At 40.4% G+C, this 15,766-nt stretch overlaps 1 protein-coding gene across 2 annotated transcripts in view; it reads left to right on the top strand.

Moving 5' to 3' along the window:
- The window catches only part of TBCD (tubulin folding cofactor D), a 112,039-nt gene that overhangs the window by 62,641 nt on the left and 33,632 nt on the right, over nt 1-15,766 (top strand). For both annotated transcript variants that reach the window (XM_021535835.3, XM_021535834.2), the window contains exons 18-24: nt 1,639-1,719; nt 2,444-2,517; nt 3,349-3,466; nt 4,281-4,341; nt 5,694-5,716; nt 13,362-13,393; nt 15,414-15,476. In XM_021535835.3, the coding sequence (XP_021391510.2) occupies nt 1,639-1,719; nt 2,444-2,517; nt 3,349-3,466; nt 4,281-4,341; nt 5,694-5,716; nt 13,362-13,393; nt 15,414-15,476 (452 nt within the window). The remainder of the gene's footprint in view (nt 1-1,638; nt 1,720-2,443; nt 2,518-3,348; nt 3,467-4,280; nt 4,342-5,693; nt 5,717-13,361; nt 13,394-15,413; nt 15,477-15,766) is intronic.

The following is a 15,766-nucleotide window of genomic DNA, read 5'->3' as shown; positions in this document are numbered from 1 at the left end:
GTGTATGAATAGTTGTTTAGAGCCTTTCAAATCTAAATATTTTAATGCAGGTTTTTCACAATGGGTGCTCTTCTTGCTGATGGTATTTAGAGGATTCAGCTCAAATATCATAATACATATCTGAGGATGGAAGGTCGAGGAAATGCATTTAATATGAGCTGGCAGTAAAGAGATGATGTGATTCCAGGAGTTCTGAGCTTGGTACAAGCAGAGTTAAGGAAAAAGCTGCTTAACTGAGTGGGGTACAGGAATCTAAGCAGCACCATCATCAGGAAATACAGAATTTATGCAAGGCTTCTTGCATTAAATTCTCAGTAGGGCACAGAAGATAAGGACTGTAGTTAAAGATAGTTACAAACTAAAACTAAAAGTGGGATTTAGCTACACCTGTGACCCTAGAGTTTGATTTTTAGTGGGCAAGGAAGTTAAATTAAAATGGTTGGCAAGAGAGGTGCGTGCTAAAACTGGGACTCAAAAAAGCAACTACAAAGAAGAGAGGAGAGCTCAGGCATGGCAGGGGAAACGTGTCTGTTATTGTGGGCTCCTGCAGAGCAGGGAAAGGACCTAGAGATATGAATTTTATATTTATTTATCTTATATTCTATTATATATTTTATATATCCTTTTATATCTGTGCTGGCATCAACAACAATTTGAACCAAGTGTCAAATCCTTCTCTAGGCTCAGTTAAGGATGCTTCTTTGTCCAGCGTTGGTTCAAGTAACTGAGGTCTGGCTGTGGATTTAAGGATTCCCTCTCTGATGAATTCCATAGATATCAGGACGGGAACATGTGGCAGTATTTGGTTTTTCTCTTTGTTTGCTTCTGATTGCACAGAGGTGTATCAGTAGAACACCATTATAGCTGCAAAGTTAATCACTCAAAAGATCTGGAAAGGTGAAATGAAGGTAATCCATGAGTCCCTTTGTGCTCTTCTGGCACAAACAGTCCTGCTGATTGTTGGGCTTCCCAAGGTGATTTAACACTCATCAGATGCACTGAAAAAACATTTCACTTCACTTGTGTTAACCTTGGCTTTCCATAGCTGATGCCTCTGAAGATTGGAAGTGTGGCTGTGAGTTAGGCAATGCTGTTCCTTCCACCTCACACCTGAGCTCTGCAGCTTCCACTGCTTTTGTCACAATTCACTTTCTGCATATGTTTGGTTTTTAGAAAGGACAAATGGAAAGCCCCTTTTCCATTTTGGACCAATTTATTTATGGAGATGTAACACATTTCTGCAATTTATTTCTCCTCTGTCTTGTAGCTGATATCAGTGATGTGTTTCTCCAATCTGAAATAATTATTCAAGTTAATCTACACATCTGGATTTTCTGGAATGTAACAATGGGATTGAATGTCAAGCTTCTTGTATATAGAGCAGGTTTTAGAAACAATCTGAAAGCTTTACAGAAGTGATTTTAAGTTTTTTCAATAATTCAGAATATTTGCTATCCTCTCATTCAGCTGTTATGTTCTTCAGGAGAAGGCATATTTGAGTTAATTTTTACTTGGCTTAAAACCAGAGCATTTGAACCTTTGGAACAGACTGTGCTAAAATGCACACAAATATTGGTTCTGCACTTTCTGTCTCTGGACTATATTTCTAATCTATATCTGTTTTTTTTTCTTTTTCAGCGTGTATATTGCTGGTTTTCCTGAGTATACACAGCCAATGATAGATCACTTAGTTAACATGAAGATCAACCACTGGGATAGGTAAGTTCATAAAATCTAATTATTAATATCCAGGAGTTGACTGTTCTGCATAGTTTTTCCTGGTTTTGTAGATTATTTTTGTACATTTTACTCATACCTGGCTTTACAGCAGCATTTAACTGAAGGGAACTGGGAAAGTAGTAGGTGATATCATCTGTTCCTCCCAAGCAGAATGTCACTTAAGCAGGTTTATGAATTTTGTCTTTTGGCCATGACCTCAATCTGTTAATAGATTAATAAAACCCATTAATATGGTATATAGTGTATGTGAGGGGTAAACACTGTCACCATACAATTATCCTAATTAAAGCAGATTTCATGCATAGAGATGGTGCTTACTCACAATTCAGTGTTCATGGAGACTGAAATGTGTACATATCACACAAGTGAGATTCTATCAGTGCTGAGCATCGTTTGCATCATGAGAAATAATCACAGTTTACTGCACTGTCCCTGCCAGTGCCCAGAAGGAGCCCTCAGGTTCCACCAGCCCCACTGGTCTTTTTCCTTGTCTCTTTGGGCTATTTCCCTTCACTGGAAGCTGTCTGTGTGGCTGCTCTTTGCTTTTCTTGGTTTTTTTGCAGGGGGAAGCATAGGATGGACAGAGAGTATTGTAATTCTGAATATTTGTTTTGGTTGGGGGCAGAAGTCCCTTCCTCAGGTTATTTTTTTTTAACACATTGCTTCTGCTGACTTGCTAACCCCCAGAAATGCTTTCTTACAGTGTTATTCGAGAACTTTCCACCAAAGCTCTTCATAACATCACTCCCCAGGCCCCTGAGTACATGGCAAACGTGGGTAGGTACCAGCTGAGCTCTGCCCAGCCAGGCTGAGCTTAGGCAGGACAAACCTACAAAGAACTAATAAATCTACTTAATAAAAATTAAGATTTCCTCTGCCACTTAATACATGAGGCTTTACTGGTTTTTAGGTTTTATACAGAAATTATAAATTACTGTCAGGTTGGGGTTTTTTTGAGGCATTTGATAGCTGGCTGCACTGGACTCTGCTGGTTCCGAGGTGAATGAAGGGGTGCAGCTGTGTGGGAACAGCTCCAGCAGCTACCCCTCAAATTCCCAGCTCTTGCTTTGATGTTGTAAAGGGTGGGGGATCTGTTTTGTCTTGTCCAGCCTGACACCTGCAGAAGAATTCCTTTCTGACTGTGTGTGTAACCAGATATTTCTTAGCATGAGCCCAGGGTCCTTTGCTGAGCCCATTGCAGATCCTGAGGTCTGGAAAATCCAGATTTTTCATGTGGCTGAAGGCAGTGCCCAAGCCCAGAGAAGCTGCAGTGCAGACCTTGCCTGGGCTCCTGTCGTGGTCCAGGGCGATGCCACTTCCCATGGAAATAAAATCCCACCCCCTGCCTGCTCAGCCAGCTCAGTGCCCAATAGCAATGTTGTTTATTTGCTCCAGCCAGGGAGGTGGTTGGGAGTATAAAACATCTCAGTGTGGTTTGTCAGAATTTAATTCATTAAAACTTGTTTGTCACAAATTTGCCAGGATACTTGACTTTACAGAAATGCTTTTCCAGTGTTCTTTCTAGGCAGGCAAAATTACATTTAGAGCTGTGATCTGCCACTGTGCTTTGTTTAAAAAATAATAAATTAATTATTGAATCTCTTTCAGTTTTGCCAAGACTTCTGCCTTTATCAGTGGGCTCAGATCTGCACACACGCCATGGGGCAATCCTTGCCTGTGCTGAGATCACCCATGCTCTGTGTAAACTGGCACAAGAGAATAATAGGTATTAATGCAACATTATCTAGACTATAAATTTTCCTTTCATGTCTGGTCTATTAAAAGCTTCCTGAGTATAATTATGGAAATCTTCATCTCACTGAACTGGGTTTCCATTGAGTTTTTGTCTGTTTTTATGAGTGATGCTGAGCTTTCACGTTTTAGTCAGTGATTTAAGACTTCAGCCTTAAATTCATAATTAGGAATGAGAGATCATTTGCTGCCTTACGTCGAGAATTGAACGTGATCAGTTAAATGCAGATTAATTCCTCTTTCCCTGTAAGTGTTCTGCCTTCCTGGGTAGGGACAGTTTTGTCTTCAGGGTTGCAGAAAAACCTCAAGTAGCTCATTGAGTTGCACTGATTATGAATGCTGCTCCAGGTATATATAAAGGTATATCTGTATATTTGCACACACATTTGCCAGCAGTGTCCATCAAAAGAATTTCTGTTCAAGGTCAATAAAAACAGATCATTTTTAGTAGCTGGAAGTACTTGAAATAGATGGAAAAATCACAGAAGTGTTGGAGTCTAAAAATACAGCTGAGCTGAGAAGGGTTATCAGTGTATTGGCAATTATAATGTTTCAGGAAGTGACTCCGATTTTTTTATAAGCCTTTTGAAATAGTTTTCTGTATGACAAGGAAAGAATTTCTGTTGTTATGTTTGCTGAACTATTTAAAAATAAATATTGCATGTTTCTCTGGAGCATATTTGAAAATCAAATTATGTTTTTTTGTTTGAAAGTACAATGACATTATGGAAAAAATAGTTACAGCATGATGAGGAAATCTGTATTAAAAATTTTGTATACTTTTACAGATCTGTCACATACTTTTTCACTGAAAAATCATTGGAGGGGCTCAAGCAAATTCACCAAGAGGTTTGTAGCCAGCATAAATCTATTTTTAACCTGGAATGCTGCATGATTTTTAACACAGATTTACAATGAAGGCAGCTGTTCTCCACCTTCCTCAGCCCTGTGTCAAGAGTGAGCCTTGTCCTGGTGGTTGGACACCCCCAGACCCTGGGCCAGGAGTTTGTCCTGGACCCTGTGTCTTACACAGTGACACTGGGGGCTCTTCTGCCTCTTGCTGAAGCCCCAGCTCTGATGCTGAAATTACATTTCTGAAATGCCTCAGGGGGTTGTTTGCTTCCTTTTCCCTCTTTTTGCTCCCCCTTTATCCTCCTGAGTGGCCTTGGGGTAACTGTGCTCAGGGGACATTTGGTGAACCCATTCCTTGTCCCTGCATCCATAATTAATCCATCATAACATCCATAATGTTTGTAGCCCTCAAAAGTCATATTCTACATTTCAACTGATGCATTGTCTGTATCTCTGCCTATGCTAAATTAAACTTGTCCTGCTCAGGGGCACTTCCAGATACTTCTGTGGAGATAATTTTGCTTTATTTGTCCCTTTCATGTTCAGTCATCCCATGTTGTTGGGTTTTTCAGCACGGAACAGACAATACTCCAGACAATATTCAGGCTCCTGCTGTTCCTGCAGGATCTGATGTGCTGGCAGACTTCACCCTTCACCCACCAAAGCCCACAGGTGCCTGTTTAATTCTGGGCACAGCTCAGAGCTGCTGCCACAGGTTGAAAAATCACCTTTGTCCTCCTTTAACTTTCTCATGTTGAAATGCCTGAAAGCTTGGTCAGCACATCTCTGCATTTACAGTGGCCTTAAATTGTGATGCAGTTGCATAAACTCTCAATTTTAAATAATCTGGGTTTTTTTGGCTTTTACTACATAGAAATGTTATAATCTCTGATTTTTTTTACAGTGGCTTGATGTAACATTAAGAATGAAGTACAATTTTTCAGTCACATTTAAGCCTTTGGTTAAATTTTTTCTATTAAATCTGTAGTTTCCAAAGTTATTTTCAGTGGTCAGACAAGCAGTCTATCATCATCTTAAAAGGGCCAGTGGTGGAAAACAAATCTGTTTTAAAAAGCCAAACTGGCTTCCAGGGTATTTGCAGGAGCAGCTTGAGTTTGGAATTCAGGAAATTAGTGTTTTACAAATGTGTTATGTTGTTTTTGTTTTGAAAACAAAGTTCAAATGGATAGAGAAGTTGTTTTAAAGAGGTTTTCCCTTTGAATATTATTTTTTAAATTAACTGAAGTTTTGCACAGCTCACAGTATATGGCATTGCATGTGAGGGAAAAAATGAAAACACTTGGATCAAACAAACTCAATTAAAATAGGTGTTTCTTTTTTTCCCCCAGCTTTGCAGTCGTCAGTTGTACAGGTAAGAAAAAGATGCAAACCCATCATTTTTCATCTTGGATAATCTCAGTTAAAAGGAATGAAACCAGGATCTTTTCCCCTTTTCCTTGTCCCCTTTTCCTTGTCCCCTTTTCCTTGTCCCCTTTTCCTTGTCCCCTTTTCCTTGTCCCCTTTTCCTTGTCCCCTTTTCCTTGTCCCCTTTTCCTTGTCCCCTTTTCCTTGTCCCCTTTTCCTTGTCCCCTTTTCCTTGTCCCCTTTTCCTTGTCCCCTTTTCCTTGTCCCCTTTTCCTTGTCCCCTTTTCCTTGTCCCCTTTTCCTTGTCCCCTTTTCCTTCTCCCCTTTTCCTTCTCCCCTTTTCCTTCTCCCCTTTTCCTTCTCCCCTTTTCCTTCTCCCCTTTTCCTTCTCCCCTTTTCCTTCTCCCCTTTTCCTTCTCCCCTTTTCCTTCCTCCCTTTTTTCCCTTTTTTCCCCCCTTTTCCTCCTGTCAGCTTCTCTCTGACTTCCAGAATTCCTTTCTCCATCCTGTGTGACAAACAGGACAGGAGCGTTGCAAAAGGTTCAGGGCAATTTTTCAACTCTTGCGACAAAGAAAATGTAAATGAGTTTTCACTAAGGTGTTTTTCATTTCCTATTTGTTGAAGCTTCCAGGAAATTAAGGGGTATTGCTTAAGGAGCTGTTAAGTAAATGTGAATTAAAACTGGTGTGTGACTTCAGAGTTTGCTAATAAATTTAAGGAAATCAAATAATAATGACTTGTATTCCCTAATAGCTGTATATGCAAGTGAGGGTTTTTCTTCTTTTAACTGATACTTTTTGTCATTTTTAGTTCACTTCTTCACACGTGCCTTACCTGAAACCAGTAAACCTGAGCTAGTTTTTTTATGTAATTATTAATTATGGGTTAAACATTTTTATGCAAGTATTTTTAATCATGAAGCTTTCTGAAAAAAAAAGATAAAATTTACTTCTTGAGGGGTCATTTAGAGAAATGTGACACTTGGAGTGAGTTGGGCTGGAATAGGCTTAGTGCTGATACTGTATATTCATGTCTTTGTGGGTGGCTCTCTTGGCTTCCATAAATTCTTTAATGTCAGGGTGGAGCTTGGGTGTAATTTGTTTTTGTCATAATGTGCACTTCTTGCACTTAATGGTATTTATAAGATGCCTACAGAAATGTTTTTGTTCTAGATAAGAGTTCCAATGAACTCCAAGCAGGATTGATTCACTGCTGTTTGCTCTCATTCTTAGCTGTGACAGAGATGTCTGCCCTGATCCATATTGTAAAACAGCAGTGTGCACAAAATATTTTAAAATGGGACAAGAAAAATAAACTAGGTTATAAAAACAAACCAACAATTTGAGTGTTGCTGGGCAAGCATTTAGTGGAACAAGCCAAACTTGTTTCTTGATGAGTAATTATTGCACATAATATTCCAAAGATTTCCATTTGAGAAATTGCTACTGGGAATTTTCAGTGTTAACAACATCTTGGAGGAATGTTGAAAACCTGTGTTTTTTATTTGTATTTAAAGTTTTTAAACTGTACTAACAAATAGCATCTGGCCACATGTCTCAGCTGTTTATTAGATATTTTGCTTTTACTTCTGGCCACTAAATAGCCTTGTCAGGGACTGCAGGGATTTTAATGCTTTGATCAAGCTAGGGAATTTTTTGTCCTCTGAGAAAGGGAAAAGGAAATAAAGTGTAGAAATGCTGGATTTTGGGGGTTTTAAAATATTTTTTTACAAAGTTGCAATTTATAAATTTTTAGCTGGAAAATGGGTCATGAGTTTCTTGGTTGTCTGATTCTGTTGAATCCCTAAGGAGCTCAAGTCAAACAAGAGAAAACCAAAGAGCTGTAATGGAGACATTCAGAGAGCTGCTCTAGCATCTTCCTTTTTTTAGCAATTCTTGCACCATCTTTACCCTGATTTTGAAAAATGACCATGAATTATCCTTTATTCCGTCCTGTTTTGAGTTCTACTGCAGCCAGTCTCAGTTTTGAATATACTCGAAGCACTCAAATTTATTTATGCTGATTGTAGAAAATCCCATCTTCTCCCATATTACCAATTTTTTTTAAAATACAAGTATTTTTCTGTCCTCCTGCAGAAGTCCTTTCTGGGTTTACCATAGTACAAAGGAGCCTGCAAGTCCAGGCACATCAGAGTGTACTTCCTGCCATTAGCCTGGATCCTGACACATCTGATGCACTGGTTTGTCTGGAGGAGCTGGTTGCTTTCAGCATTTGCATGTGCACTTCCAGCTGTGGGTTGTGCAGGAGTTGCTGGGTTTCTGTGTGGGGGTTACACCAAGGTATATGCAAACCATGCCCTGTAGAGCATCTGCCTCTTGTGCCTGTTTAGGGCTGTGCAGGTTATAAAGTTACAAAAATTGTGCTGTGTTTTATTTGTTTTAAATGGTGTTTTTATGTATAAAAACCTGAGATGAAAACTTGTGGCATCTGTTGTCTTCAACTGTGTTACCTGGGTTAGGAAATCACTCGGCTGGTTTAAACACAGTCAGTAGTCAGCCTGATTTCCATTCTGCTTCCACTGCACCAGCATGGTTAGTAGCTGGTTTTTTGGGTTTTTTCTGTAGCAGATTCATTGCTGTTCTGCATCTAAGACCTTGGACTCATTTTCAAAACTCCTTCTCTCAAAGAACAAATGATAGGAAAGAGGAAATGGCCTTAAGCTGCACCAGGGAAGGTTTAAATTGATGTTGGAAAAGGTTGTTTGTGCAACCCTTGCACAGGTAACCAGGGCAGTGGTGCAGTCACCATCCCTGGTTTTTACCAGCTGTGAAAACCTAGATTTAAAAGATATGTTACAAAAGGGTTTAGTTTAAAAGGTTTTAACACATTTAAAAGACGTGTTGAAAAGGGTTTGGTTTAAAGGTTTTAATATAAATAAAAGAGGTCTTAAAAGGGTTTACATTTTAAAAGGTTTAAAGGATGTGTTGAAAGGGTTAGGTTGGTCTTGGCAGTGGTTGGATTCAATGATCTTATAAAGATCTTTTCCAACCTAAATAGTTCTGTTATTCAATAATACAAAAAGTCTTCAAGAAAACAGTATTTTAATAGTAGTTGTGTTAAGATTCTCTGAAACTGCCTCATCTGGTCTGAGGTTCTTGACTCTTCAGCTGAACAGATGTTCAGTATTATTGGTGCCACTAGAGATGAAGGGATGGGACGAGTTTCAGGCTAAGAACAATTTATTGCTCAGATAAACATCAATCACAGAGGCCTTGAGATCTTAGAGGAGCCAGCAGTCGGCCTTAGCTCATTAATAATCACAAATTATTTGTTACAAGGCAATATGGAACTTTTTAAACCAATAGACAATTGCCACAAAATTTATTTTGCTTTTCTAGCCTATCACCTTTGCTTAATTTTACTGCACTGGATAATTTGCCCAGTGGGCTTCTCTCTCACAGGCACATATATGGTTGTATTGTAACTTCTAAATTCTTAGTTTATTCCATACAACCACACTTCTGCATTATAAACCCTTCACCATCTTACCCATACAATTTCTTACTTAAGCCATATTCTTTCTTACAACTACAGAAATACAAGTTTATGATTTTTCTACTTAATATCTATGTATTGTATTTTTACATCAATCTAAGCTTCTCCTAAGGCTCCAGATCAAACTCTTCAGTGTGTGTAGAAGTTTCTGGTTTTCCCACTCCCCCAGTCCGGAATATTTTTTAGCTTCCTTGTGGCCAGTTCTGAGTGCCCAGAAGATCAGGAGTGGCTCTGGCAGCGCAGGGCTGCCTGCAGGTGGTTGCAGTGCACTTTGTGTCTCAGCAGATGCTGTTGTTCATCGTCCCCCCAGGCTCCCATCCCAGCCGGACGTGTCGGGATGCTGGATGTTCGTCAGCGCCTCCCACGCCGGGCGGCGCGGTGCCTGCGACGTGCTGCACACCCAGCCTTGCTCTGAGCTCATCCCTGCAGCCTCTGCACGGGCTGCCTGGGTGTGGAGCACGTCAGCTGTGGCAGCCCAGCAGATTTAGGAGCTCGGAGTGGCAGCCAGTGGCAGTTGAGGCGGCACTTCCCGAGTTTCGGCGTTTGCAGCGGAGTTAAGGGAGCCCGCAGGTGTTGACAGGTGCTGGGCAAAAGAGAAACTCATCTCATTTCAAAGACCTCGAAGGTTGTAACTGATCTTGATGGTTTCAGGGCAAATGTGTTTCTTGGCATGCATCTCCCTCTGAAAGAGTTTTTTTTTAGGTACATGAGCTTAATCAGTAAAGAATTCCAGCTTTGCAACAAAGCTTATCTTAAGAGTTCCTCCAAGTTCAGAGGGTTTTGTGCATCCAGGGCCTGGGTGGCTCTGTGAGATTGTGCTGCACTGTGCTCTGAAGACTTACAAGGTGAAGTTCTGCCACTCACTGGGAAAGCTTTTACTTCCATAGAGCCAGGATTTCACCTGTAGCATTCTGATGTTAGAATACAACATGGGATACCAATTTACAGTAGCTTAAAAGTTGGTGTTTCTCCTGTCAGTGTGGTTTATTCTGTGCATCTTGAAGGGTTGGCCATGAAAACTTTGTTAACCTATTCAGCTGTGCTCAAGGGTTTCCCTTTCCCCCTGGTGTACCCTCTGATAAAGCCATTCTGTACCTCCAAAACCCAGGGAATGTGCAACCCGGATCTTTAAAGATACCTCACTTCTGTTTGGGACAAAGAGTTTCCAAAGAAAATTCTTGGTTGCTGTTCATGTGGAAGTGAAATACATCTCAGCTTTCCCAAAACCCAGCATTCACAACTGAATCTCTTCAGCTATTCCAATACTTCTAACTTCAGATTTGAATATCTGGGAAAACGTAGATGCTTTTCTATTCTAAACAGCTTCAGTTACTGTTATTTTTATTATCTTAAAGAGGAATTTTGGCTTTCACACAAAAAGCAGCAGTCTTAAATTAATTTAAAAAAATAAATTCACAGAAGTACTTTGAACTTCTTTATGCTCTGAGAACAGACCTGCCACTGGTTTTGATTCAAGCTAATGTAATTATAAAATAGATACTGTCATTCTTAGGTCAGTAATGTTAATTTGTCAGTTCTGCAAGGGATCATATATTTTATTTTCCACACATAAATTGTGATTCATCCCAGGATGTTTCTAGGAGAGAAGCATTGCTGTGGAGCTGCACACAGGAAGGAATGCTCAGGAGCTTGTGGAGCCTGGGCACTACATCACTCAATTTGCAAATTGAATTAATAATTAAAGCTTGAAACAAGTACATCTAATAATGTGATGCAACTTGTGGATTTGTCTTTGGAATAAAAAAGAAGGAATACTGACTGTACAGCAAAATCCAGAATCTCTGAATTAGGTAGATCCGTATCTTTTTAATTTAGTGAAATACTGTGGAGTGAGATAAAGTTAATAGAAAGATGTGCATCATGTTGGACAAACTAAGCACTGGCTGAGGAAAGATCTTGGATTATGATAGAATTCTTGGTTCTTAAAAGTGGAATATGCATGAGCTGTGGAAAGGGAGAACAAGATCAGCTATGTTGGTGGACACAGAGAATGTCTGGGCCAGAACCACCCCTGGGAGCACACCCAGGTCATGGTGCCACCAAGAGGGACTGGATTGGAGTTTGTGCCACGTGGAAAAGTTGCTATGCAAATCCCTGTCACCTTTCTGCATTCTTGCATGGGGACAGCAATCCTCGGAGAGGCTCTGAACTGAAATGGAGTTGGTGAAACGCCAGAGGAAGGGATGGCACTCAAATTATTACCACCAGCACAGCTTGAAGTGGCCTGACTTCCTTCTTGGCAGTGCAAGGAAATGGAGAGGAGCAGCCTTTGTGAGTCAGTTCTTGCTTTGTACTTGGAACACAGCAATCCATATCTGAATCCCTGCATCAGCACACCAAACACATTTGCAAGGTGATTATTTTCTACTCATTTGCAGTAAGGCAGCAGACAAAAGGCAAGGAATGGGTGAAGGCAAAATAAAGGGGAGAAGTGTGGAAGAGGAAGCAAGGCTTGCCACATCAGTCACCTGGTTTTGCTGCTGTCTCGCCTCCTTGCGTCACTTTTTTTTTTGTTTTCTAATTTAAATTTTTTTAGAAGCTGGAGAGCAGACAGCATGGCAGGAAGGTGGGGTAGACTACACACCTTATCAGCATGAGGATGTAGAATCTCTGCTTGCTTCCTACAGTGATAAACTGAGCTGGGGATTATTAAATTAAACCTAATATATATTAAACGTGGAAAGCAAAAGTTTCTCAATTAAAGGAAGTGCTGACCTATGGCAAATAAGAATATTGTGGAATTGGCATCTCTGTGTTACCTGAAACACCAATGAAATTGTTGAACAGTCAGAAACTCAGGGCATATTACAGAAAGGACCTCCTCATATGGAATGGAAAAACCTGTTTAAAATGTTCAGGCTTTTGAAGCTCATACAAAGGGATATATTGGAGAACAAAGTTGTTAGAGCTGTTAGGATTGCTAAGCTGGCCTTCTGAGCACAGCTACTAATTTTATTGTGGGCAGGGACGAGGAGAGGAGGGAAGAAAAATGTTTAAAATAAACAAAAAACAACAAGCAAATAAACAAGTCTTTGTTGTTGCTCCCCTTGCTGGGAGTTTCTGCCAGAGCATGGACATGCAAACAGGTGATTAAGGGTTTGGCACACCTCAGGGAGGAAATATTCCAGCAGAAGTGAAGGGAGACAATGAGGAGTCAAGGGAGGAAATATCCAAAGGAAGGGGAGGTCAAAGGTTCACAAAATGGAGCAGTGAAGCCACAGAGGGTGACACTGAGTGGAACACCTGGGGCATTGCCTTGGGAGTGAACATCCAGACAAGCAGCAGCCACTGCTCAGTGGGGTCAGGAGAAGCCAAAGAATGCAGACAGGCCCTGCCATTTCCAGGGTGCTTTTCCCTCTCCCCACTTTCTGCCCAGGTCAGATTTTCTCCTCCCAGTGCTGCTACTGGCCAGGCTCATGTTGAGACAGAGGAACTGGGCTGAGGTCTGAGCTGGTGAAACCATCCTTGAGGAACACACCTTTGCCTCAGGAGGATCTGAAGTCGTTTGAGCCACTTGTTTCTCTCCCTTTTCTGCTGTGTTTCTTGTGCTGATAAACACAAAATCACCTGGGAGGGGGCTTGAGCAGGAATGGAGAAGGGTGGTAAATCTCACCAGGAGAGGAAACCAGTTAACATCTGTGAAAATGGGATCTGGGAAGGGAAGTTTCTGCTTAGTTTTACAGAGATGATGATTTTATTTAAAAATTGTATCTAGTTCCTTTTCATTTGTGGAAATCAGAAGCTGGTAGGGACTGTATGACTGGAAAGTCCTTTGGCCAGTCTCATGGGTTTGGAATGTTCCTGTAGCAAGTGAAAAGAAAAGCAAAATGAACTTGACAGTCTTGTTATTATTCACATTAAAAAGTAGGAAGACCAGGAGTGCATTTTGGCAAGAAGAAATCTTAATATTCAGGAGAGGTTTGTATTAATCACACTGAAGTCAAGAAAAGTTGATTTAGAAGGAAGCAGAGTTGATCAAACATAAAACTGTGGGTATTTTGTGCTCTGCTTTCATTCTGAAATGATTTTGAGGTGCTTTTTGCCTCACTGGGGGCAATGTACACCGAGGTTGCCTGTGGTGGGTTGTTCTCTGAAGGCTGTTTCTGCTTTGCAGGGGTTTAGGTGGAGAACTGATGAGACCAGCTGGTAAGTACCACAGCTGGGATGGGACAGCATGAGAGGTGCCCTGAGGAATTTGGCTGTTGATGTGTTTCCAGTTCATTTTTCATATGTTGTGTTGAATGTGTAAGTAAAGTCGGCACAGTAATTAAAAAAAGATGAACTTTGAAGGCCAATCAGCAGATGGGTACAGCAGGACAAGGGGTAACAATGCACCTGGAATAACCAATACTTGGAGTAACTCTGTGTAAGAGCTGGAGATGGTTCTGGGCTCTTTGTCCTTCTGTTGTTGCACACAGTGAAGTTTTTTCAGGGTTGGACTGTCTTCCTTCAGTGATTTAGTCAGATTCCTCTCCACAAGAGATATAATCTGCATTTTTAGACAGAAGCCATGGTGGAAATAATGATTTTATCATAACACACGTGTGCACAGAAGTGAAGCACAAAGACCATAGAAACAACAGTCTGTGGGGAGTGTGGCACCACAGAAAAGATGGATTTGGAAGATTGTTGGATGCTGTGAAAAGGAAGGGTGTTGCAGGAAGAGGTAGCCTGGGTGGATGAGGAAATGATGCCAACTTGGTTTCCTGCTTGTGAGCTGAATGAAGGAAATGCTGCAGAGCAGATTCCAGCCTGGAAGATCTGAGGCCATCCAGACCTTGTGGCTAACAGAGCTTCAGCACTGAGATGGAAGACAAGGGGGATTTGAGTGAGATTACAGCTGTATGACACGAAAATGGAAGCTGAAGGGAGAGGTTTTTTGTGATACGTTTTAGCTTTTAAGCAGGTGAACATTTTGTGGTTTTGGAGAAATACAAATGGCAGTATTTTGGCATGATACAACTGTGTAGGTGGAATAAGAGAAGAATTGAAAATCTTCCACAAATTGCCTGCATGTCTAATGAAGATGATGGTCTCAACCACAACAGAGCACAAAGTGCAGAGAGCTAAGGAGGAACCCCAAGAGATTTGGGTTTAGTCACATTGCACTTAGCCTTGTCTCTGGATAAATATTAGCACAGAGAACCTGACACACAGTATTGAGAGGATTTTGTGTGACATTGCCATAGTGAGGAGTGAGTTCAAGAGTAGATTTGGAGCCCAGAAAGTTGATTATAAATGGAGGTGATCAGTTATGTGCAGAGCCCAGAGGAAGAGTCAAAAATCAGGTTGTGGGAGCAGAGGAAAACAAAACAGTGGAATTAGTTTATATTGCACCTTCTGTCCTTTCCCTCCTCTCCACCAACTCTAAAGCAGCCAGGCAGTGAGATGGAGCTGTACCAATCTCATTTATTTGAACTGAATCCCAGGAGGTGAAAGATACTGGTATTCCCCAAGTGCTGAGTTTTCATTTGAGCAATGCAGTCAATCTGTTGCACAGAAAATTTGCAGTGTTTACTGTGTTAATCTCCATTCCCCAAAAAAGCCTCAAAACATTTTTAAAAAATACAATTCTCAAAGTGGGTTTGTAAGCATTAAAACTCTAATAAGTTCATAGATTAAAAATAATAAGGACTTTGTTATGGAAAGGATGTGCTCATGTATTCCAAGTATCAAAGGAAATAAAGTTTCATCCAGTTTCATAGCTCCCAGCTCTGTGCAGTGAACAAATGCCACTCCTTGGAGGTTCAAAAACAATGTGAATAAGAAGTAGGAAAACCTGTCCTAAAGATTTGAATAGTTTTTAGTAGCTGTGGTATTATCCTTGTCTCAGTTGGTTTTCTATCACTGATGCTACACTGCCATTTCCAGGCTGTATAGCAGAGTGGCACACCTTGAATGGCAGAGGGGGAAAGCATCCCACCAAACAAGGGATCAGTGATGGGACTAACTCGTGGCAGAGGATAGTCACTGCATCCTAGTGATTTTTGTACAAATGTAATTTCCTCCCAGTTTTTAATTTCCCTTATTTTGAGTATCTGTTTGCAAATATTCTTCAATTTAAAATTAATGCTAATGTAACCTCCTGTGGTTGTCTTTTCAAAATTGCTACAATTTCTGTTTTCTGGGGGGGGGTATTTATCTCATCAAACTTATTTTCTTACAGTCTGTGCTTTAATTGAGAAGTTGTCACTATCAAAAATGCCATTTAGAGGAGATCCAATAATCAGTAAGTCCTATTTTAAATAACCTTCCATGACTGCAGTAGTTAACTGAAGTAACTAACATAGTTACTGTAGTAGCTATTCATTAAACTAAAATATTAACAAATTCTACTTTTTAAAGAAAAAAAATTAATGGGGTTAGGTGGCCTAACACATTTTAAAAATACCAAAAAGTTAGACAAACACTACAGCAGATGCTGATGCAATTTGAATATTTGGTTTTTAGCTATTAACTTAACTTTAACTAAACCAGTCTGGAGTAGCTCTGCTGGGAGTCACAGCCTTGTTTAGTTTA

The sequence above is a fragment of the Lonchura striata genome, chromosome 19 (genome assembly GCF_046129695.1).
Source record: "Lonchura striata isolate bLonStr1 chromosome 19, bLonStr1.mat, whole genome shotgun sequence".
Lineage (NCBI taxonomy): Eukaryota > Metazoa > Chordata > Aves > Passeriformes > Estrildidae > Lonchura > Lonchura striata.
The sequence above is the reverse complement of the archived record's forward strand: the minus strand, read 5'-3'. Positions and strand labels throughout refer to the sequence as shown.